This window comes from Polypterus senegalus, chromosome 8 (genome assembly GCF_016835505.1).
Source record: "Polypterus senegalus isolate Bchr_013 chromosome 8, ASM1683550v1, whole genome shotgun sequence".
NCBI lineage: Eukaryota > Metazoa > Chordata > Cladistia > Polypteriformes > Polypteridae > Polypterus > Polypterus senegalus.
In genome coordinates this window covers 177430682-177456192 of record NC_053161.1, presented here as the reverse complement: position 1 = coordinate 177456192, position 25511 = coordinate 177430682, and the positions used below count along the sequence as shown (strand labels likewise).

General features: G+C 41.1%; 1 protein-coding gene across 1 annotated transcript; it reads right to left on the bottom strand.

Moving 5' to 3' along the window:
- Window positions 1–679: 679 nt before the first annotated feature.
- On the bottom strand, window positions 680–24364 carry LOC120533393 (gastrula zinc finger protein XlCGF26.1-like). Its single transcript, XM_039760245.1, has 3 exons — window positions 24337–24364; window positions 8303–8758; window positions 680–3029 (listed from the first exon to the last, which is right to left on the bottom strand). The coding sequence occupies exons 2-3, from the start codon at window positions 8715–8717 to the stop codon at window positions 1522–1524; spliced, it is 1923 nt and encodes a 640-aa protein (XP_039616179.1). The 5' UTR covers window positions 8718–8758; window positions 24337–24364; the 3' UTR covers window positions 680–1521.
- Window positions 24365–25511: the final 1147 nt, after the last annotated feature.

Below are 25511 nucleotides of genomic sequence, written 5' to 3'. Positions count from 1 at the left end.
ACTAAAAAGGAAAAGGGACTATCCGGCTTGTTATCAGCACTCAGTTCAAAAGCCTGCATCTCTGATGGTGTAGGCGTGCATTAGTGCCTGTGGACTTGGCAGCCTGCACGTCTGGAAAGGCGCCATCAATGCTGAAAGGTATAGACGTGTTTTAAAGCAACATGTTCTCCCATCCAGGTGACGTCTTTTTCAGGGAAGGCCTAAAGCAATGCTAAAGCACATACTGCGTCTATTATTACAGCATGGTTTCGTAGTAGAAGTGTCCGAGGGCTAAACTGGCCGTCCTGCACTCCAGACTTTTCACCAGTTGGATTTGGTGGATCAGGTAGTGAAAAATACAACAAAGAAGACCCAGGACTGTTGAGCAGCTAGCATCCTCTATCAGACAAGAATGAGAGAACGTTCCTCTTCCAAAAGTCCAGCGACTGGTCTCCTCAGTTCCCAGACGTTTACGGGCCGCTGTTAAAAGAAGAGGGGGCGCTACACAGTGGGGTAAACACGGCCCTGGCCCAACTTTTTTGAGATGTGTTGCTGCCACCAAATTCAAAACAACTTTATTATTTTTTTTGAAACGGTACATTTTCTCAGTTTAAACATTTGATATGTTTTATATGTTCTATTGTGAATAAAATACGGGTTTATGAGATTTGCAAATCATTGTATTCTGTTTTAAATTTACATTTTACACCGCGTCCAAACTTTTTCAGAACTGGTGTTGTACTTTGCTTCCTCACAGATACTTTACTTGTAGTATCCCGTTCATTACAGTTTATTGTTATTCTTGGTCACTCCTCTCTTCTTATTGATTTCAGTAAACTTGTTCTTTGAATAAATTCAGGAGTTCTTCTTTATGATTTCCCAGATGACTTTGTCCTTTGATGATTGTGTAATTTCTGCTCTGGACGTCTTCCTTACTTTCTCTCCTTTTCTGTTTCTTTGTGTCTCTCTGCTGTTTTTCGGATTCTCATTGCCCCTCTTCTTCACCCACTGCCTCGATCTTCTCTTGTGGTTTTCTGGCACTTTCAGTCGAGTACAATCTTTTGTTGCCACGTTAAATCTGCTGTATCTCCGTCCTTCTCTTCGGAATTCCTTCTTCTCACTTTTGGCATTTCTCTGTTTTAGAATCAATTGCTTTTGAAGACATTCCATTTCTGGCTGGTATTTTTCTCTGTTTATATTTGCGTGTTTATTTCTGAATTTATTGTCAAACATGTACATTTCCTCCTTGTTAGGCAAATTCTCTGCTGATGCTTTCATGATAGTATCATTGCTTCATTCCATGTGTTATTCCTTCTTTTGTTGTTCCTTGGAGTTCTACTTTCGTCGGACTAATTTGTTTTCGTTCTTTAAATATTTCAGTTAAGTATCCTAAATTTGCATCAGTTATCTTATCTAACTTGGAAATTGTGATAACATTTCTGCACTGTGTTTTTGCATAAGCCCTCCTGGGGTACCCTGCTGCTACTCACGACCAGTTGTGTAGAAGTTGTAGTCCGTGACGTCCTCTTTATCTTCATTTGATCACTGGACTGAGTTGAGTCCTCTTATTTTCTTGCTCACTGTATGCTTGTGTGATCTTGTTTGCTCCATTGTTGTGGGGACATTATGACTCTTTTGATGGTTCTGAAGATAGCTCTTTTTTGAAAATTGTTTGCCACAGTCAGAACAGGAATAAGGCTTCTCTCCTGTATGGACCCTTTGGTGGCTCAGAAGATTGCCCTTGTGTGAAAACTGCTTGCCACATTCAGAACAACAATATGGCCTTTCACCCGTGTGAATTGTTTGGTGGAACTTGAGTTTAATCTTTTGTGAAAACTGCTTGCCACATTCAGGACAGCAATAAGGCTTTTCTCCTGTGTGAATTACTTTGTGAATCTGAAGAGCACTCCTTCTTGGAAACTGTTTGCCACATTTGGAACAGCAATAGGACTTCTCTCTGGTGTGAATTTTAATGTGCGACCCAAGACGACTCCTGTCACAGAACGATTTTCCACATTCAGAACAGCAAAACAGCTTCTGCCTGGTGTGAATCTGAGTGTGATTCTGAAGAGAGTCCTTCCGACAGAATCGTTTGCCACATTCAGAACAGGAGAATGGCTTCTCTCCCGTGTGAATTCGAGTGTGGTTCTGAAGATTACTCCTCTGTTGGAATCGTTTGCCACATTCGGAACAGCAATATGGCTTTTCTCCGGTGTGAATTTTTGCGTGTCTGTGAAGACAGCTCATTGTTGAAAACTTTTTGTCACATTGAGAACAGCAATATGACTTCTCTCCAGTGTGAACTCTAACATGAACCCCAAGCTGACTCCTGTGTCGGAATTGTTTGCCACAATCAGAACAGCAAAATGGCCTCTCTCTAATGTGAATTCTAGTATGGTTCTGAAGAGTACTTTTATCACAGAACTCTTTGCCACATTCAGAACAGCCAAACGGCTTCTTTCCAGTGTGAATTCTAGTGTGTCTCTGAAGAGTGCTCCTGTAACGAAATCCTGTGCCACATTCAGAACAGCAATAAGGCTTCTCTCCCGTATGAATTCGTTGGTGGCTCTGAAGACTGCTCTTTTTTGAAAACCACTTGCCACATTCAGAGCAGCAATACGGCTTCTCGCCCATATGAATTCTTTGGTGGCTCCGCAGATTGCTAATTTGCAAAAACTGTTTGCCACATTCAGAGCAGCAATGCGGCTTTTCTCCTGTGTGAATTCTCCTATGACTCTGAAGAGTTTTCCTGTCAGAGAATTGCTTCCCACATTCAGTACAGCAATAGGGCTTCTCTCCGCTGTGAATTCTAGTGTGTCTCTGAAACGTCGCACTGTCGCTGAAGCATTTACCACATTCCAAACAGCAATAGGGCTTCTCTCCAGTGTGAATTTTTTTGTGCCTGTGAAAATTACTGTTATGCAAGAATGCTTTGCCACACTCAGAACAGCAATATGACTTGGCCCCAGTGTGAATTCTACTGTGTAGCCGAAGATTTCTCCAGTTACCAAATTGTTTGCCACATTCCAAACAGCGGAAAGGTTTGTTTCCTGTATGAAGATTAAAAGGGAAAATAAAAAAGTTTATTTTCAACCCACTGTTCTTTTACTCACATCAAGTCACAACATTAAATAAATGCAGGTTGACAACATGAGCATTAGCTGGTGTAAAACTCATAGTAAGTTCCACATAGAAAGACACTCAACTTGCAATACAAACGGACAAATTAACGAGCGCTAATTAGATGGATGCAATCCCTATAGCCAGGAAGCTGAAACAGTAAACTAAAGAGATCATTTGTGATTGACGCAATTGACAAGATCACTGATCACATTTCGTTATACACATTACAGAACTGCATTAGCAGTTTATCATCATACTCTTCAAAAAGTGTTCAAAATTATAGTCATATTTAAAAGTAAGTATACCCTGGGAGTTTTTTCTTATTTAACATAATAATAATCAAGGACATATCAAACAGCAGCATACCTCCATTGGACAATATGCAAACACTATAACATCCAAGTCAAAGACAAATGTTACAAAAATGAGCCGTCAATAGTAACTGAAAATGATGAGGTGAATATATTATGGGATACGCCCATACAAACTGATAAAGACAACAAGATGAACAAACCCAATATAGCAGTGAAGGGCAAGGAGGATGGATCTTGCTTGCTCATCGACAGGTCTGTCCCCATTGAAAGAAACATGCATTACGGTGCGACATTGACACACAGTTGCTACGACAGCTACGGTGGCACAATGGATGAGTCCATTTTGAGAAGTGAGCTGCTCATATTCTTACTATTTTAGAATAAAAACATACCAGTCAATAGTTGATACCATTGTGCCCCTGAAGCTGTCGTAGCAACTGTGTGTCAATGTCGCACCCTAACGCGGGTTGTTTATCTGCAGTTATATTTTTGAATGGAAGCACATTTGTTCTGTTATATTTATACCTTTTGTGAAAATGTTTCTTTGATATTTGAATTTCAGGCTTCACACATTATACACTTCATGTCTATATTTTGTCAATTATTACTAAAACATGAAAAACGTTTCCATTTTAATGATGTGTTTATATAGGTCATTGTAGACACGGAACACACATGAAATGCAAGTGTTCCAAATAACGATATAGTATTTATAAAAGGTGTCATTTTGCTTGTCTTCTCGCTCTATACAACTCTGAGCAACTGACACACAGGTAACCAGACTTGAGCTGAGAATACTGTGCGGAGAGGGGGGATGTGATAGCAGGCTGCTTGCTGTTTGCTTCTTATCAACACATTTAAAGGACAAAAGATGCTGACGGAGAGGTGCGAAGCATTTTAAGGTGGGACGGATCTATGAGTTTTTTCATAGGCTCTGGTAATTCTTGTGTTAAGAGAGCTGTGCATAAACAAATGGTCACAAACCTCAATGAACTGAAGCAACGTTGTCAAGGAGACGGGGCCAAAATTCCTCCACCATGACGTCAGAGATAAAGTCAGACCAAAAATGATGACTTCAAGTTATTGCTGCTCAAGGTGCTTCTACCAGCTATTGATCATGGGGTGTAATTAGTCTTTCACACATGGCTTCTCCATTTTAGCTTCATTTTTGTTAAATAAATAATGACACGGTGGAATCTATCAAGTGCCGTTTTACACCTGAAGTTAGATTGAAATATTTTTAGAACCGTTAATAAAAATAATTATCTGCTCCTTATGTCCTGAGACATAAAAACATAGAACTGTAAATAAAATGGTGTACTTTCTTTTTCACATGACTGTATGCTTTTCACAGAATAAACTAATCCAAAGATAAAACACTTTTCCAGGAGTTACTTGCATTAAATGAATAGTTAGCAATTTCTCCAGACATTTTAAGGAAAATTAGAATAATTATATGTGTTGGCTATATTATGTTAATGCTCGCTCTCTCTTGAGTTGTGCCAAGATGTGTGAAGTTGACTGTACATTTTGAAGACTACTGCATAAGTAAAATTAACATAGTGCAAATTTTGCATTTGTAAAAAGTAAATCCAATTCTACATGTCACTATCTAAGCCTGAAGCATTTAGTTTGTTGCTGACGTGCACATTATCACCATGCCAGGGTTGAAAGGGCTCTCGGAGGCATTTAGAAAGAAGGTTCTAGATGCTTAGCAGTGTAAAAAAGGCATTTGCAAATATCTCCAAATAATTGAAAACAACTATTACACTAGAAAAATCATCTAGGAGTGGAGGAGATTTTAAAGATCTGCCAACTCATGCAGGCCTCCCCAGGAAGTTCAGCCTGAGATTTGAGTGTAATAAGAAACCTAAATGTTTGTCATGGGATCTGTAGGAAGCTCTTAACACTGTAGATGTCAAAGTTCTTAGGTCTACCATTAGAAAGAGGCTGCATACATAAAAGTCTACATTGGAGGTGTGCCAGGAGGTAAACAGACAAAACAAATGAAAATTTCCCCATTAACACTTAGGCAAAAATCAGATCTTGTGGAACAATGTTCTATTGACAGGTGAAGCAAAATGAGTGTTATATGGCCACAGTATGAGAAGACATATTTAAAAATCAGCAGCAGCATTTGACCAGAAGAACCTGCCAAATTTCCCGCTTAGGGATAAATAAAATTAATTTGTTCACTCATCTATCTATCTATCTATCTATCTGAGAAATCCCACCAACTACTCCAAATACTTTCTAGCTATTTATCCATGTAATCCTGCCAACTACACCAAATACTTTCTATTTATCTGAGAAATCCTGCCAACTACACCAAATACTTTCTATTTATCTGTGTAATCCTGCCAACTGCACTAAATACTCTCTGAGTAATCCTGCCAACTACACCAAATAGTATCTATGTAATCCTGCCAACTATACCAAATATTATCTATGGTAAAGTATGGTGGCGAGAGTGTTTTGGTTGGGAGTTGCTTTGATACATCCTGGTGGGCAGTTCATTATCACAAAATCCACTAGGAATTCTTTTTTTGTTCAAGAGGGCGCTTGAAGATAACACGAGACAACCTGTGATAAGACTGAGGATCAGCCACAAGTGGATTTTACAAATTGACACAGACTCTAAACATACCAAGAATTCCACCAAAGAATGGCTATAAAGAAAGAGATGGGAAGTTCTGGAATGGCCCAGCTCTGAATCCCATGGAGATGCTGTTGCTGGGGGGATTTGAAACAGATATCTCTCAAACGTCACATAGTTTTTCCCTCTCCTCCATTGAGCTTTCTCCAAGTCAATGTCAGAGAACGCTAGACAGTTCTAGAAAACAAGGTGGCAATACCAGCTAGTAGAGCCGAGGGAGGCCTATTTCCACAGACAGAAATGGCATTTGTTTATATTTCATTGAATACGTTATCTCAAAGTCAAATTTTCATTGCTTTATTCCCCAATTCCATCATGTTTATCCACCGATACTGTATAAATGAAGATCAGATCTATATGTCCACATCTGCTTAAAAAGAAAAAAACATGTCATGGGGTGTCCTTACTTTCTCACATGATTTTTCTCATCTTATTCAGTTAATAGAGTTAAAAATAGATCATTGCCATTTACAGCAATATTGAAGAGGGTTTTAATTATTAAAATAATTTATTTATTATTAATTTATTAAACAGACTGCTATGCCACCTATAATAATGTTCCTTTCAAAATCAGAACATGCCCTGAAATTTCTGCATGCTCAGACAAAAGCCACTTGACTCCAAAATGTATGTCAAAATATTAATTTTAAATCACTAAAGCAAAATGGAGAAATCGTCTAGGTGACAGTTATGCACAGCAGCTGCAGTTGTCTGGAAGAAGAAATTAGGAGATGAGAAAATCTGAGATCAGCACAGTTACTTGTGTCTGCTCTCGTAGGGAGTGGCAGGTGACACCAGCACTGGTCAGTTTAGTGGCACACTGGTGACATTTATACTGTACTTTCCATTCTAATGTTAATGAAGATATACGGTCAGGATTTATTTATGTGAATCAAATTAAAATTTGCCTTATTTTAATGTGCACTTAATGTAATTTGTGTGTTTTTCTGCATCCATTTTCTGCACCTTATCCAGATCTGGGTCACAGGTGGCAGCAGTCTAAGCAATGATGCCCAGAAATTCCTTCTTCCTGTCACCTCCTCTCGGGTAATACGGAGGCGACCCCAGGGTGTGCAACTAGAAAGGAAAAACAGGCCACTTTATTAGGTACGCCTGTTCAACTGCTTGTTAACACAAATATTTAATCAGCTAATCACAGGGCAGTAACTGCATGTATTTTTGCCTGTAGACGTTGTCAAAGACGACCCGCTGAAGTTCAAACTGAGCACCAGAATGGGGAAGAAAGGGGACTGAAGTGACTTTGAACATGGCCTGGGTGTTGGTGTTGCTCCAAGTATTTTAGAAACTGCTGATCTACTGAGATTTTCATACACAGCCATCTCTAGGGTTTACAGAGAATGGTCTGAAAAATGGAAAATATCCAGTGAGGTCAGAGGAGAATGGCCAGACTAGTTTGAGCTGATAGAATAACAACATGAACTCAAATAAGCACTCATTACAACTGATGTGTGCAGAAGAGCATCTCTGAACACACAACAAGTCCAACCTTGGAGCAGGTGGGCTGCAGCAGCAGGAGACCACACCGGGTGCCAGCCAATAGACATCGCCACTCCAGCGTGTCCTGGAGACCCCAAGGCCTCCTCTTGGTTTCCCAGGTAGGCATCCTTATCAGATACCACGTTGTCATTTAGCTCCATTCAATGCCCAGGAGCTGAACTTGGAGCAGGAGTTGGAGCAGAACATTTCTTACTTGAGGACCTCTGTAATTTGAGACTCATCCGAATCGCTCACATCCGTAACTTTTCATGGACTACACGTTCACGTCTCAGTAAACATTACAGAGTCAGTTACCTTCTACAAGGTCTTTAAAAAAACTCCAGTCCAGTGTAAATTGATGTGTCAGTAAAACTGTCTTTTGAGCAATTCATAAGGGGCTTAAATTACATTTACATTTATTTGCTTAGCAGACACTTCTATCCAAAAAAATGACATTAAAAAGAGGCCAGATTGAAGACCACTGGAATATTGTTAGCTAAAATTGCATATTTAACAGAGATGGATAAAGGGTTTACACACTTCTTTTTGCAAATGCACTTTGGTGTAACACACTTTTCTGGGGAAAGGTTTGTAATAAACGGCAAACTGCTAAATTTTGCATTAATATAAATGAACTTTCAAACTGATAAAACTCACAAAAAACTCAAGGTCACCACTTCAGACTCATAACCCTCAGCATGTAAACTGGCACATAGCTGTATTTTAAACTTACCTTCTCCAACCTGATTTGTAGGTGCTGGTTGATCTTCCAGAGTTCCAGATGAAATTTCTTCTTTTCTCTTTGTGTCAGACTGTAATGATTCAGACTTCACAGCAGTAGAAGACCCTGGAGAGGAACAGTGTGTGCTTTGAGAAGAGACCAACTCGGTCACCAGGCCATCTTGACTTCCATCATGAAGGTCCTCTTCCTTGACAATCTCTACACTTGCATGGTTGTGTGTCTCACTGCTGACGGACTTCTCTTCAGCCTCTTCTTTGATGCCCGCTGACCCCAGTTCACAGTCCTCATCTTTAACGGCCAGACTCTCCTGTTTCGGATGGAGATATTCCCACTCACTGTCCTCCTCCTTAACATTTATGGTCCTTTCCTCCATGTTAGCCTCACATGCCTCCTCCTTCACATCCATGTAGATGCTACAGTAAATGGCAGTTTTGTCTCTCTCTCTCTCTGTGACAAGAACAGGACAGAATATCATCAAAACTGTAAAATTAGGACCTAGAGACAAATTGACTTTTATTTACAAACCTCTGTAGGTTCAAACAGTTCACAGCATATTAGCAGAATCTCTCAGTGCTTCATATCAAACTATCAGATGTAAAACAAACTTGGTAAGTGGAATGAATGGCCAACAGGCCAGCAGAGGACCATCTCGCACAGTTGTATTCATTACTTGGATTAAACATGCACCACTGTTGGGGGGTCCTAGAATTGTGTTAGGAGCTATGCTGAAAAATGTTGAACATGTAGGCCCTCAGGATTGCGTTAAGAAACGGGCACATGTTAGGAAGGAGGAGATGCCAGATGAAATTACCTTTGCTGGAATGTGGGGCCTGCAACAGGGGAAAGCGAGCAGGTGAAATAAGAGGTTTGATAATGTCTTTATATACACTACGCTACCGTGGCTGTCCGTTTATTTGTCCAGGTGTAATAAGTTTAATAGGTCATTGTGCTCTGAACAAAATATATTTTATAAATCCACTCACATGTACAGCTAATACAAGGCCTTATTTAGCACACAGGGGCTCATCATTTAGAACTGCTAGACAAGCATTAGAAGACAAGAAAGGGACAACTGCGAAATGGGCATTGTACTATTTCTGTGTGCCAGAGTCAACATGACATTGGTTCCTTTCTTTGCCTTGTTTGGAATGGCATGATTTACCTAAGTAAGGGCCTGCACATGAAGAAAGCCTTGGAACATTGCCCGGCACACCTTTGAAGCCGACGGATGGATGGGAGATAACGTCATCCGATCCTGAAAATCCTTCCAGCACAGCAACGAAAATGGCAGACTCTACACAAGGTCTTGTCATGGCTTCCTCGTCCGTTATGCAGCGTAAACCATCATTAAAGAAAGCGAAGTTATTTTGTCTTATGTGATTTCTTACCGCCGTACTACACAGCGAGGGATGTCGCCTCGTTATAATAGAAAAGAACTTATTCCAACTAGGGAGCTAGCACCCCCTAGAAGAAAACACCAGGATTTTAAATCGCCTGTAGCTCGCAAATCGTTTGACCTATTGACCTGAAATGTGGTACACATGTACTACGTGACGTCTACTGTCTACTTTTAGGGTGATGATTGACCTCCAAGGTTATTCCTCTTTTTATTTTTATTTCATTGTAAAATCAACTCTCGGCAGCGTGCTGCAGGGCAGCTGTTCGTACGGACGCCGTTCTCATCCCTACCACCTTCGCCGTCACTTCCCCTACCTCTTTATATCCTAAATCATTCTTGAGGCAGACTGAAGACTAAAGTACCAGCAAATGAAAATTAAGGAAAACATACTAAGTAATTGCAACACAAACACTAACTTAATCAGTTTTAACATGAAAAGATGCAGACGAAAGAAGAGAAGCAGCGGGCTGCTAGGCTGGAGAAAAGAAGAGCTGCTCAGGAAACAGCAAGCGCATCAACTTCTGAGCAAACAAATGGTAAACGTGCAGAGAAAGAGGATGAAAACAATAAGTCAAGTGTATTCCCTGCACGTTATTGTGTAGTGTGTCGTTACTGGTGGGCTGATGTGTGTAATCCTTGAGACTTACCTTCAAGTTTCGGTGGTGGATTAGGCAAAGACTTTTGCACGGCAACTGATAGCGCCAATCATAAAAAGGCCAGCAGTTACAATACAATTTATTTTTGTGTAGCCTAAAATCACACAAGAAGTGCCGCAATGGGCTTTAACAGGCCCTGCCTCTTGACAGCTCCCCAGCCTTGACTCTCTGAGAAGACGAGGAACAACTCCTAAAAAAACCCTTGTAGGGAAAAATTTGAAGAAACCTTGGGAGAGGCAGTTCAAAGAGAGACCCCTTTCCAGGTAGGTTGGGCGTGCAGTGGGTGTCAATAAATCAACGCAGAACGCAACACAAGTTACCTTATTGCTCCTTGTGCCACTGATCAAAAGTGCTTTGCTCTGGTTTACTTGACTTGAGCTCCTAGGATATCGTTATTGCATCGCCGTTAGAGAGGTGGAAGCAACCGGAGATTAAAATATAAAGTGCCGTATGGCAAGCCACTGGATTTGCTTAAAATATTAGCTTAACTTAAAAAAAAACACACGCATTGAATTTTTATGACACTTTAATAGAAACAAACTCACATACAGCTAACCCTTGCCATCCAAACACAAGCTGTCCCAGAAAACTGATTTTTAGACTGACAAAACCTGCAATCCATTATCTTTAATGAAAATAATTATCAATGCATTTCCACCTCGTTCAAATTTCTCCAAAAGATTTTTCCCCAAATATCACTATTAGTCACCTATTGACAAGTCCACCAATGATTGCTGCATAAGAGTAAACACTACCCTAATTAATGTAATACTTAATCGACCCAGTAATGTGCATGTTTGTGTGCAGCGCACAAGTAAATACAAGAATACTACAATGTATTGTATAAAAATGATCACAACAATGAACACGAACTGTAATTTGATTCAATTGTAAAAGACAAGTAAAAAAAAAAATATATAGTTGGAGCGACACTATGACCCGGCATATTATGAATGAAAAATGATAAATGACAATGATAAAATTAATATCCTATAGGAAGCAAGTTTCAGACTAGACTGGCAGGCCTGACAACACTTCCTGTTAAGGACAGACCAGGCAGGCAGAGGCAGAGGTGAGCGGGTTGTCAATCATCCAGTCTGTAGCGGGAGGAAGAGAAGAGGCATTAGTATACAGCGCCACCTTGTGGATCGGTGTTGAATTCCATCGCCAGAGCCTTTGAGTTGTCCTCAAGGTGAACTTCTGTGACACTATCTATAATAATAATAATAATAATAATAATAATGTAGTGTGGCCGTGAATGTGGGCCAGCACCACTCTCTGAAAACACTTCATGATGACTGGAGTGAGTACTACTGGCCTGTAATCATTCAGGCAGGTGGGTGGGCTTTTTTTAGCAAGGGGGGCAATGCACTTACTCATGAAGGCTAACAGCATGTCAGGTTATATAGCGCCTTGATGTGTGGAGTACATGTCACTGGAGGTTCTGCTCAACCTTTATTACACACTGGTGAGGCCTCATCTGGAGTCCTGTGTGCAGTTTTGGTCTCCAGGCTACAAAAAAGACATAGCAGTGCTAGAAAAGGTTCAGAGAAGAGCGACTAGGCTGATTCAGGGCTACAGGGGATGAGTTATGAGGAAAGATTAAAAGAGCTCAGCCTTTACAGTTTAAGCAAAAGAAGATGAAGAGGTGACCTGAGTGAAGTGTTTAAAATTATGAAGGGAATTAGTTCAGTGGATCAAGACTGTGACTTTAAAATGAATTCATCAAGAACACGGGGACACAGTTGAAAACTTGTTAAGTGAAAGTTTCACACAAACATTAGGAAGTTTTCCTTCACATAGAGAACCATAGACATGTGGAATAAGCTACCAAGTAGTGTGGTAGACAGTAAGATGTTAGGGACTTTCAAAACTCGACTTGATATTTTTTTAAGAAGAATTAAGTGGATAGGACTGGCGAGCTTTGTTGGGCTGAATGGCCTGTTCTCGTCGAGACTGTTCTAATGTTCTAATAAAATGCTACTTACTGTGTGTACCAGTTTCTCGTCCCTCCAAGCAATCTGATTGGACAATTTCACTTTGGTTGCTCAGGGGTGCGGATACTTTAGAAGGAGGAGGAGGTTGGGAGCATGCACGGATTACGGCGTGTTGCCACACCTACCATACAAGGAAGAATTGAAATTCCTGACTTTAACAACTTTTTTGTAAAATAAAGTTTAAAAAAAAAATAATAATAAAATGGAACATTTCAACCATGACAAATCAAGTAAATTGCCTACTGACATTGGGTTGCTAAATCTGAATGAAGTGCAACCCGAGTTGCCTTCAATGACAGGAAATATCTACAAGAATAGGAATGATGTTTTCACAGCAGGTAATGGGGGCCCATCAACCATTAGTTGTAGTCAAAAAGAAGACAGGAGGTGAGCAAGGTACCTCGAATTGACCGGGTCTTACAGGAACACGACTGAGAGAGGAAGTGTTGGATGAGAGAAATTAAAACACACGTGGATAATGACGAAAGGCACCTGAGAAAAGCCGAGGGTGCACATAAGGCAAGAGAGGATGAGGCACGTGAGGATACCAAGAAGAAGCGTGAGCCGAACGTTGAGGGTTAACATGGGGCATGCGAGGATACTAAGCAGACACGCAGGATGAATGCTATTTTTTAATTAATTCCATTACCTGTCTTTGAAAGTTAAGCATGGGTAGTACATACATAAAATGCTAAGGTCTGTCAATCTGTCATGTTATTACTTGTTAATTACTGGGGCTAGAACCTTGACCTTGGTCTTAACTGGAACCTTGTGACAGGATACATTCTAGAAATTCAAAAAAATGTGAAGTAGCCACAACCTTGATGATGTGACCTGTAGTTTTATGGCAAAGTAATCATTAACGCAAGTGACATGGCAGAATGAAAAAAAAAAGGAAGAACGGGGACACCTGCTGAGCATTAAGCAAATCGCCGTGACAAAGAACGTCATAACTGGAAGAAAAATAAGAGCAGCGACATCTCCTAAGCATCAAACAGATTGCAGAAAACACTTAAGTAATGATGAATGAAGACAAGCAAGAAGTAATCTTGAATATGAATTAATTTACCAGTAGGAATTGTGGAAAAATAATAAATAGTTTGATCAATCTGGTGTACGTGACAAAAGCCATGCAGACCCTGTCTTGTCCATAGTGCACATGACAAGTGCAACTTCTTGTTTCTCCTAACGAACAAAAAACCACAAGTGACCAACTGATGAACTAAAACCACAAGTGACCAACTGATGAACTTAAAGGATGTGGTAAATGCTGATCCAAGCAAAATGTTGTAAGATGTAATGTTTTGAAATTCTTGTGCAACTAAAGTCATAAGACAAAGGCCCTATAAAAGATTTGGGACACCGACCCCTCGAGGCAGACGAAGGGCAGGTGTCCTAGGACTGTGCTTCTCTGTCATTTTACCTTTGCCTGGTGTGTATTAATAAAAGATTTTTTACTAACTTTAATTATATCTCTCTGTCTTCAGTCACAAGAAATGACACTATAGAAAAAGTGTCAACGGAATACATGATGGATTTATATGTATGGAAGATAAAGTCCAGGTAAAGAAGGGTCACCCCCTCAGGTCAAGTTATATACATGTTCAGAATTTATAATCAAACATGAGTTTTGGGTTAATTGCTCATCAAGCTTCATTAAAAGTGAACAAAAGACAGTAAAGTTGACCAGTGCTTGTGTGTCTACAGTTAAGCAAGAACAAGTGATAACTACCATAGCTTTGCACTTTCCGGTCGCATGAAAGCTTGACAAACAGATGGTACCGGACCCCAACAGGGCTGCCCTTCTGAACTACAATTCCCAGGTAACCCTGCAAGTGTCCGATCTGGGGCTAAGCCAAAGGAGCGCTGCCACCTCTCATACTGGAGGTGAATGGTCCCAGTTATTAAAACTCCCCAAGTCCATCCATTAGCCTTTCTCCCCAGCTGGGTGACAACTGTGAGAGCTGATTTTCAGTGATAAATATGACTTTCACAAATTGCATACATGAATGATTTCTGTCCTTGTTAACTGTTAGATTTTGCCTTTAACACTCTAAAAAATGCATTTTAATGAAAGCCTCTTGACCTGTGACCCAGTCCTGCTGCCACTTTAGCACAAGGACAAGTATTGATATATAAACCAGTATAATCTCATGTAGCAGAATCCTGACTTCAAGGGTCCGGTTTATTGGTAACTAGCAAGGACATGAAAAATGAAACTAATCACGCACTTCTGTAATTAATAAGTGTGTTTCAGAAATGCTTTCAGCTTCAGTCAGTCCTATTTTTCCATATACAGAGTGACGTGTCGATAAAGGATATTTTTCTCATCCTCAACCAACTCTGACACACCTCCATCCCAGTCTTGATACCTGTCCATCGGTTATGGCATCTATCTTATATATAAATGTCTACGTGTGGAAGTATGTGGATGTGTATGTCTGTCCGGCCCGGAAGTGCGAAGCTACAGTAATGAAGCTCAAAGAGCCGGCAGGGCAGCTCCAAGTTAGCGAGTCGGAGACAAACTTGCTTAGCTGCTGAGAGACAAGGGAGGCGAGCACGTCCGCAAAATGAAACACGCCGACTCTGCATTTAAATTTTATTTCTGACCATTTCAATAATTTGTAGGAGCCCGGGCTTTTTACAGCACGGGCTTACACAGCTAGCAACTATATGTTTTTTTGTTTCTCACTCTTCTTGCTGTATGAATGTAGGAGCTGGTGAAGATCTGGAATGTTAAAACCTTAAAGGAGGAGTACTAAGGGTTAAATGGTTTTTATAACCCTGCAGCGGTCTTCACTTGCATTTTACTTGAGCCCATATTGTTCTGACTTGCTTAAACCCAGGTTTGCTTACTCCGGACTCTTACCTTAGCATATACATTGACTTATGAAAAAAACGCAACAGCAATGTTAAGACCCTTAACGTTTGTGGTTTGTACTTAGCAAAGTTAGCCTTCCTGTTAGTTTGGAAGATCATTTGTTCTTCCAGAGAAATGACGCTTGTTAAGAGATACGTGATGACGTATGTGTGAAGGCAGCCTGCTCAATGCAACGAGCTCACAGACACCTTAGGGGCTGCAGCAGGACCCTAGCAGGGTGTAGGATATTTGTGCGTGTCTAGCAATAAATGCTTGCTTCAGACTGGTCAATGCTTAAAATATCCCATTTCTTTTATTTAGGTGACTTCTTACTGAATCCTTTCAAGAGCTATGGTGAAGTTCAGTACATTCAGCGGGTCATTCCATGTCAAACCAACCAATGGCCCAACTCAAAACATTCTGGTAAAAATGACCAGGTGTAGCCAGGAGAACCCCTGTAAAATGTTTTTGATGGAAGATCAATACTTTCCAAGATACAGCCAGTTTACCAGTCTCATTTTTTCATGAAATTTCACATGTCCATGGTGTGACGATGTAGGTTCAGCTCCACGCTCCCATCATTGTTTGGGAGCCCTTAAACCCAACACCGTCAATAGATATAACCAAGTTGAGCTAGACAGTGGAGGCAACAACTGAGCAAGGGGATGGTTCAAAGAATGCAAAGTGCTTTTATTAGGACAATCAAAAACAAAGTGTTCAATAAATAGTGCAGTGCTTTCAAAGTTCAAATAAATAGTTCAATACATCTTCATTAAATGAATAATCCAATTAGAAAATGTGGAGGTTAAAACCAATAAATAGAAAAAACAATCCTTTAAAACGAGGTTAAAACGTTCCTCAGGAAGCAGTTTTTAAAACAACGACAAGCTCAGTGCTTCTTCTATACTGGCGTCTCACCTGCTTCTCCCGACTAGGCTTTGCAGCAGGCGAGACGCTCTCTCTGCAGCTGCCCTTTTTCCATTCGTTAACACACGGGACTGGAGACCTCCCGATCTCTGGCTTGGGTCTGGCACTCATCCCAGCCTCGAGACTTGGTTCCCACCAACGGCCAGGACGCTCACATTGGATATTCCCCGACCAAGCCTCCCGACTCCCGCGGCCAGTCGCCTTTGCCTGGTCACTCCCGCTACCTGATCGCTCAGCAGGAGCAACATCAACTCCGACCCCTGGGTGTAGGCCTAACACCCAGGCCCTCGCAGCTGCCCGCGAGCGCTCGTTCGCTCGCTCACCCACACGCTCTTCGTGGCTCTCTCTCTCTTGCACCAATAGGCTTCCCTATAACCTCCGTCACCTTCTCCTTTTCTCTCTCGTTCTTTCTTGATCTGATCTTTCTCCCAACCGACTAGGGATTCTTTTATATTGCGAGGGGCCATAGCAGCTGCAGCACATTAGCCACGGGAACAACCGCGGATGTGGGCAGTCCCTCACCTGTGCACTAGGTGAGAAACGCCCACACCGCAGATCGCCCCGCGGCTTGCTACGACTACTACGCCCCCTCACGAAGCCGCGAGCGCTGTGATTATTTTTTTAAAAAGAAACGGCCTTTGCTCAGCGAGCTGTGGACCCATAACACCACACATGGCTCAAGAAGTAAACCACGAAGCAGGCTAAGACTTTGCACGCCGGTCCATTACTTGGTGTGGTATGTGACAAAATAAAAACATTTAATAATAATACATTTTATTTATTTGTATGCGCCTTTCTAAACACTCAAGGACACCAAACAATAGACAAAACACACATTATAAGCAAAAGTAAAATACAAAAATTAAAAAACAGACAGAGCAATTGTAGTCAAAGAGAAAAAGCAGTTTTAAACAAATGAGTTTTAAGTTTAGATTTGAAAAGTGAAAATGGTTCAATATGTCTAAACTCAGATGGTAGGGAATTCCAGAGCTGGGGAGCAGAGCAGCTGAATGCCATGGCGGTAAGATGGGTGAAGGGAACAATCAAGTGGATGGAGGAAGAGGATCTAAGGGTGAAGGAGGGAATGGCAACATGGAGGAGGTCGGACACATATGGAGGGGCGAGGGTGTGGAGAGCCTTAAATGTTAGTAGGAGAATTGACCAGGTGGGATATTACCAGGGCCGATTTTCTGGGTGGGGGGTTTGTCCCGGATTTCAGAACTTACGGAGAGTGTCGATGGGACCCACAGAAATGGGCTGGTCTCTGTGGGGGAAGCGACAGCGACTTATTATGCTCTCTCAGAGGAGAGGGCTGCCCTCCCCGCTGGGGTTTCCCTAGACCAGCAGGTGAGTTTTCTGCAGGTGTGGAAGCTGGTTCCCAAGAGATCTACCCATGAGCAGGTTGATGCTCCTTGGGAAACTGTTGGTGAGTGGTTAAAACCCTCTGAGTGCTCCACCTTTCAGATCATGAAAAAAGTAGCCTGCTTTATCTTTATGAATAACCTTCCCAACCATTTCACCCAGCCGGTCTGGGGAGAGTTTTCTAGTATGAACAAGCTCATCAGATTTGTGGAAACAACTAAGACAGCCTTACAATCTGGGAGAGCAGACCAGTCCTTTAGCAGACGCTATGGAGATTACGTCCCTACTAATCTGTCCTCTCGGCATAAACCAGAGTTTGCGCTGGAGTCCCCGGGTCTGCGGGTGCACCACTCACCTGGGGACAAGGAAGAATGGAAGTGGAGAGAGGGAGGTGGATTGTGTGCGCTTTCAAACCCCCTGTCAATACATCATACGGAAGTGGTAGTTGTTAACGGATATAAGGTGAAAGACCTCTTCGATTCCAGCAGCAACATTGTACTGCAGCAACAGTGGATGAAATTAAAGACCTATATAACTTGTGTCCACGGAGATGTCCGATACTATAAAATCGCCCAATGTTTCATCAGCCAGGGAGTGGAAAAAAGTGAAAATGGTTCAATATGTCTAAACTCAGATGGTAGGGAATTCCAGAGCTGGGGAGCAGAGCAGCTGAATGCCATGGCGGTAAGATGGGTGAAGGGAACAATCAAGTGGATGGAGGAAGAGGATCTAAGGGTGAAGGAGGGAATGGCAACATGGAGGAGGTCGGACACATATGGAGGGGCGAGGGTGTGGAGAGCCTTAAATGTTAGTAGGAGAATTTTGAATTGAACGTGGAACTGAACTGGAAGCGAGTGAAGCTGCTTCAAGACAAGAGTGATATGGTGAATAGAGGGGGTTCTAGTAATGATGGGATTTGTGAGAAAGACCAAAGAAAAGGGAATTGCAATAATCCAGACAAGAAGTGACAAGGCTATGAACAAGGATAGCAGTGGTGTGGGGAGTGAGGGAGGAGCGAATGCGATTAAAGTTACGCAAGTGGAAATATGCAGACCAGACCGGGAGAGGTTATTGATGTGGGACTGAAAGGATAAAGTACTGTCAAGGACGACGCCTGTGGGGAAGGGGAGACAGAGGAATTGTCAATAACAAATGAAAAGTCATCAGTTTTGGATAATATTAATTTTGTACCAATGAGGAGAACCTCAGTTTTGTCACTACTTAATTTCAGAAAATTTGAAGAAAACCAGGATTTGACTTCTGCTATGCAATCAATAAGTGAGGCGGGTGGAAAGGAAACAGTAGGTTTGCTAGTGAGATAGAGCTGGGTGTCATCAGCATGACAGTGGAAGCTAATGTTATATTTATGAAAGAAGGGGAAGGAGGTAAATAATGAAAAGGAGGGCCCCCAGGACAGAGCCCACCTGAAGTAACAGCGGTGGGTTGGGATGTGAAAGTGTTAAGCTGAACAAACTGAGTGTGGCCTGAGAGGTAGGATCTGAACCAGTCTAGTGGAGTGTGGGTAATGCCAATCGAAGATAATCTATTGAGAAGAGTCGTGTGACAAATAGTATCAAAGGCCGCACTCAGATCAAGGAGGATGAGAATAGGAATTAGACCGGAGTCAGCTGGTCCAGATGACCCCGCATGGTCAAAGCAGCCCCTTGAAACTGACCAAAATGTAATCTGAGTTGTTGGCTTTGCTATGTTTAGGCCTCAGAAGCACACATTTGTAACCAACACAGACTTTTAACTTTTTTTTTCCCTTTTTCAGATAACTATATAGGCCATCTGTAAAAGCATTAAACAGTAAAGTAACGGTATCACAGTTTAGATAGATAGAGAGATACTTTATTAATCCCCAAGAGGAAATTCACACCAAGGGGAAGTTTGAACAGCAGACCACTCACATCCAAAAAACCATTTTGCATTTAATTTTCAGAGCACCCTAATGACACGTGGGAATGTGCAGATCATTTTTTAAATATTTTCCCTTTATTCTACATTGTCCCTCCTTTCTCAAAACACCAACCTTACTTTTCTTATGCAAATCTTTCAGGCTTATTTTCCATCGTAAATGTAGGCTGTAGGCGCCAGTGTCAATAATGGTAATCATTGAGTTTCCAATCACTAAGTAATCAAAAATGGCAAAGTTGATTTCCATATCAAATGGCGATGTCTGGTCTCATGTTGCTTAACAAGAGAATGCAGTTCTCCATGGCCAAAGGAGTAGTTGCTACTCGAGAATACCACCGTTACAGATACCAAACTCCAAGTCAGCAGGGTGGCTGGTGATGACAGTCAATTGACTGTCTGGATATTCAGCACTGAAGCAGCAGCTGAGCTCCTGCCCTCTCAACATCACACTCCGCATGAATCAGACACGTCCATCACATTAGACCAGAGTCCTATTGGACGCCATGCTGGGTGCATCTTTGATGAAAAAAAAATGCTGGATTGGTGTGATTCGTGACAAGAGTGACACCCTGGTATGTCTCATGCACTGTCTTTCCATCGGCCACCCAGAGATGAGATTTGCCGGGTGCCAGCAACGGTCAATGGAAGGCTATAGGACCATCTAGATCTCAAAGACAAAGATGCCTTGCACTCTGCACTTGGACTGAAAAAGAAATGAAACGGGTCACATAGCTGCTGCTGCACTACCAAGATGTTAACATTTCATTAGAACTCGTGTTTTATTTCATGATAAATCAAGCAGCCGTCATTCACGTGTTGTACTTAAATGTGCCTTTGGCGATTTATTTCTTTCCATTAATCCAATACTCGAGTGAGTGATGAAGAACTTGATAGTTATCATTACTGACAAATGGAAGATAGAAATGAAAGATTCAAATAAGAAAGGTAAGACTCGTCTTTTGAGAAAGAAAGGATCGTGAAGGATACAGAAAAAATAATTTCAAAAAATGTCTGGACATTCCCACGGTGCATTAAGCGGGTCTGAAAATTAGACCCCAAGTGATTTTCTCCCATTTGACAGGTGTGCTGGTTTGTTTGTTTGTTTAGAACCTTTTGAAAAGCCCCGTGTAGCAATCTAAACACGGAAAACATTTCAGAGGGCTGCGGCTGCTTTCTGAAGGCCTAAACATGGCAAAGCCAAAGCCACCATTTTCTTTTTCTTTATTTTTGAAGGTCTGCTGTTACCGAGCAGCGACATCTGGATCAAACATTTTAATTTTGTTATGCAATATACATATAAAAGGTACCAGTATGCAAAATCTGAGCCTGCTAGGTGGTTTAGTTCATGAGATACGGCCTTGTGAAATTGATGAAAAAAATAAAACCGTGTCAAATCTGAGACCCGCCACTCCCTTAACAAAATTGGCTGTGTCTTGGAAAGTATTGGGCTTATGTCAAAACAAGGAAAAAAAATGACAAGGACTCTCCTGGATAACATGGCTACACCAGATATTTTTTTTCAGAAAATTGTGAGACTACCGTGCATGGAGTTCCTGGAAATTCGATTGATTTGATGTGGAGTGATTCTTGTAGAATAGAATGCATGATGAATAATAAAATGACAAGCCAGTGGTTTTGTTTTTTTGAAGAAGTTCCAGCAAAAGTTGGATGCGGTGAAGTTGGGGTACATATCATTATTTTATATGCATGGGAGAGTGAGTGCAATGTATTTACTTTTTGTTTGGAATGCTTAGTTTTTGTTTTTTTAACAAAGGGTGTTTTGATTTTTAATCAGAAGCCAGTCTTTGAGCCATTGATTAATCGCGCTGATCCCTGCAATAGGAGTTATTGATACAGAGGGGCAAAGGGTGAGAGGTCTACATCGGTTTTAAAAAGTAAATGATATGCTTAATTGAAGTTCTGTGGTCTTATGAAAATTCAAATCTCCCGTTTTCTTGACTTTAGCTTTGTGAACCTGAAAACAATTCTTTTAAACCCCATTGTTTAAGCCAATTCACTCTCCGCGGATGTGATTGCTGAATAATGACGCCAAATCATAAGGTTGCAAACTGCGTGCTGACCAGTTTAGTGGTTTGGCATTGGAGTAGGTTTGCTCCTCGTCTTGTGTTGTGAAATATCATCGATATTAATACCACACCATCTTCTAAGCTCTAAACCTGGGCAGTGTCACGTGTGGCTGGGCGTCTATCCCAGGAAACATTGGGTGCAAGGCAGGGGCAAACCTTACACAGGGCATCCGCCCATCACAGGGTGAACACACTCGCATACAACCACACACACACATTAGCGCCAATTTAGTGTCACCAATCCACTTTGCCTGCATGTCTTTGGACTGTGGGAGGAAAAACACACCCACACGGAGAACATGAAAACTCCACACGTAGAGAGAGAGCTTACAACCGTAGTCTCCTTAATGCAAGGGGCAGAGCTACTACTGAGCCACCGACATCGTGCTTAATCAAAAAAACTGCTCGAGGTGACAATGCACTGTGCGTGAAAAATAAAGGAAGAGACAGACAAATTAGCACACGCATCCAAAATGCGTGCAGCCAACTGGAATCCATCCTGTCTGGTGTTGTGTTGTGTCATAATGAAGTCAACCAACAGGCATACCGAGGGGAAACAGAAGTTTAGATCCCTTTCCAGAAACCAAATACGTAAATAAAAGAATGGGGTGTCATACAAACAGCGGTCCTGGAGTAGTGGTTTCCAAACTCAGTCCTGGGGACCCCCTGTGGCTGCAGTTTTTGTCACAACCAGCTTCTGTTTTCTGCCTAATTAATCGAGCTGTTTCCCAGTTTCTGTGTTTAGGTGGGTCAATGTAGAAATTACACAAATATGTTTGATCATTTTTTATTAAAATGTATTAAAGCAGTTAAATGGAGATATATATTTTTTAAACTTAATATTTTCATTCTTGTTTTCTGCTATTTAATCCATTATTTACTAATGAGTGGGTCCAATGTTCAAGTAGTTGCCGCCTTTCATCATCATTCAGTGTTGTTTGCTCAAGTGTCTTCTCACCTAATTGTAATTTGACGTTATTAGGATACAATGACGGTAGCAAACTACACAGAAAAGGAGGAAAATAAAAGGAAAACAATAAATGAGAGTTAAGCATTTAAAGGAATAGCAGAAGTAGACATACTTGTTTTTCTGACTGCAGAATATGAAAAGAGACAAAAAAAAGCCAGCTAATTAAATGAAATCAGTTATTATCACTGAATGTTAATGTGGATGAAACAAAAACCTGCAGCCACAGGGGGTCCCAGGACCGAGTTTGAGAGCGCCTGTCCTACAACATCCACCATGCGGCTGGCCCCCGTTTTTTTTAACATAACATACAGGACTAGTTACAATATACTATACACATTTCGCCAGAACATAACTATATGCACTATAAATAGCCTCGCACAATAAAAATACTCCGAGTTTATAATGGTACATATTGTTAACAAAAAATAAACTAGCATTCACTTTACAGAAACAACTACAAAAAGGAGCAAGGCGTCATACGAACAGCTTTTCTATTCAAATAATAAATCAAATCGATTACTAATGATTAGAAACACAAATTCTTTATACACGAGGCACGTTGTACACCACGCTGAATTACATTACCCCACGTTTAGAGAATAAACGCTAACTTTTAAAATAAAACTACAGTTGTAACTCATAAAAAATTGCATGTAAGATCTCAAAAAAAGCATGGCTTATGTACTTAAGCATTTGCACGTAGTGTACATGTCAAATCAAATACGATTTAATAAGGCTGAGAGAAAACTGAAAAACATGACCTACCCCGAAGAGCAGCCACTAAGCGTTTGACAGAATAACAGAGGAGTGCCAGCGGTCTGTGGGGTGTAACATTGATTAGCGTCCGTACTACAACATGCGACCGGTATGCTGCTAACTATATAAAGGAGGAAATGATTTTGGGAAAGTTCATAACTGAAAGCTACAAACAGTTAGAAGAGACAGATTACACTTGGCTACGCATCAACAAAATTAGGATCGAAAAATAAGAGAAAAATAATGAAAGGGAAACAGTACCATATATAATAAAAGTAAAACAAGCACGCACTTGACGAAATAAAATGTATTATTATTATTTTTAACTAAAAAAATACATAAACAAGAGAGACTCCCTAAAGCTGCGTGCGGTAGTTCCTGTGATTTGGAAGACAGCCCTTAAAGGGCTCGTGTAGGTCGTCAAACGTCTCCAATAGAACATGTTATAAAACAATATAACAGGTTTAATCGGCGTCCCATTGTTTTATTGAGTTCGAATGCCCGTAAATGGGGATCTTTGTTGTTTAAAATATGCCCCCAGGGCGATCACCTAGTTGGCCTAAATAGTAAGGCATTAAGAATAAAGCGTAAATCCGGACTCCTCGCTTCTCTTTCAACTGCCGGCAGGTAATGTGTCCAATTCAGCCCGCCTCCGAAGAAATACCAGTCAAAAATCGAAATGAAACCAACAGCTGTTGCCAACTCGGCGATGGTCCACCGTAGATCGGATGGAGAAAGGAAGGTAGAAATCAAAGTGCTCTTTGTGCGAAATCGGCAATTCGAGAAGGACACGACTACTGGAATAAACAAAAAGGCAGCGCCTTGAGCATGGGAAAGACGCTATATTATTATTATTTAACAAAATGAGATGGCGATTTGAAATTAACACTGAAAACATTTAAAGTGAACCGCAGACAAAGACGCAAAGGAATATCAATGACACGGGGGAGCGTTACTCGAACAAAGTTCGGGGGCGGGCTGATAGACACGAACGCGCCGCTCGCATCTGATTCAGGTCCCGTGCAGTAATTCAAAATAGCAAAAGAAAACTCACACATGCATAACAGCGGCGACCTCCAACCCCGGGGACTTACTCTCTGTCTCTGTGCGATGGGTCGCCCTCGATTACATGGCATGCCGGGTTGCCAGCTGTTAACGTGCACGCGCGTTCGCTCCTGCTAGTTTATATGCACCTGCATATGCACCTGTCTTTGCGGCCTCTGTTCTCGTTTACATGAACTTCATTGTTATTGTCCTAAGAAGGAAATTTGGTTTGTCAGCAGGTTTTATAGGGAAACCATGATATAAAATTAAAAGCATATTAACACAAACGTAGTACAAATACATTATAACAATGAGCAATAATGCTTATGATGGAAATCAGATTAAACATATTAGACATAATATAAGGAATTTATTGATGATTGATGGGAATGCCAACTCTTCGCCGTATGATTTAATGGATGTTTATTTAAAATGATCTTATTTTGAAGATTAACAGCAGTTGGTATGAAAAAGTATATGTAACAAATGCTTATTATCCCTGGAACTTTGAACCTGTGACCTAAAGGTAACAACAGAAAAAGAAAATGCACAGGGTGAGTCCTTGTCGATGCTTTCCATAATATTTGCTTGTTAAACAGGACTTTGACTTTGGACTGTTGAGGTCCTATTTATTTATTTGTTTGTTTGTTTGCTGCACTTTTGTGTGCTTAAGAATTTCTTCTGAATGCCTTGAGATCATTTCATTTATTTTTCTTCTTTTTGTCTCCAGTGCCTCCTGACTCACTGTTACAAGAAACACCCCACATATTATATACTGTTTGACTCGTCTTGATGTCCACACTCTTAAAAATAAAGGTGTCAAGGTGGTTCTTCAGAGTGGTGCCATAGGGGAAACCTTTTTAGCTCCCAAAAGACCCATCCAAGTAAAGGCTCCAGAAAGAACCCTTTCCTTGATTAGATCCAAAACAGTAAATGACCATGAATAGATGTTAAGAGATTTGGAAATACCAATGGCTCCTGATTTTAAAAGGACTCTTGCTGCATTCAATAACACAGGCTACGTGCAAGTTTTCTTAATTGATTAGTGTCCTTTTTGGCAGGTTACCATACATGAAAGATCACGCCCACCCACACACAGACATTTCAGGGTGTTTTTCAAAGCACAAAAAAAAAAACTTTTTTTGCAAAGAACACATCCTAGAATGAAATGGCCCTTTGTCAAGTGAAGATTCTGCAAGGAACCACACAGTCCTGTAAAGAACCA

Coding starts and splice junctions, on each gene's coding strand:
- LOC120533393 (XM_039760245.1), bottom strand. CDS start 8,717: ATGGATGTGAAGGAGGAGGCATGTGAGGCTAACATGGAGGAAAGGACC. Junction 3,030..8,302: donor TACAAATCAGGTTGGAGAAG/GTAAGTTTAAAA, acceptor ATCTTCATACAG/GAAACAAACCTTTCCGCTGT.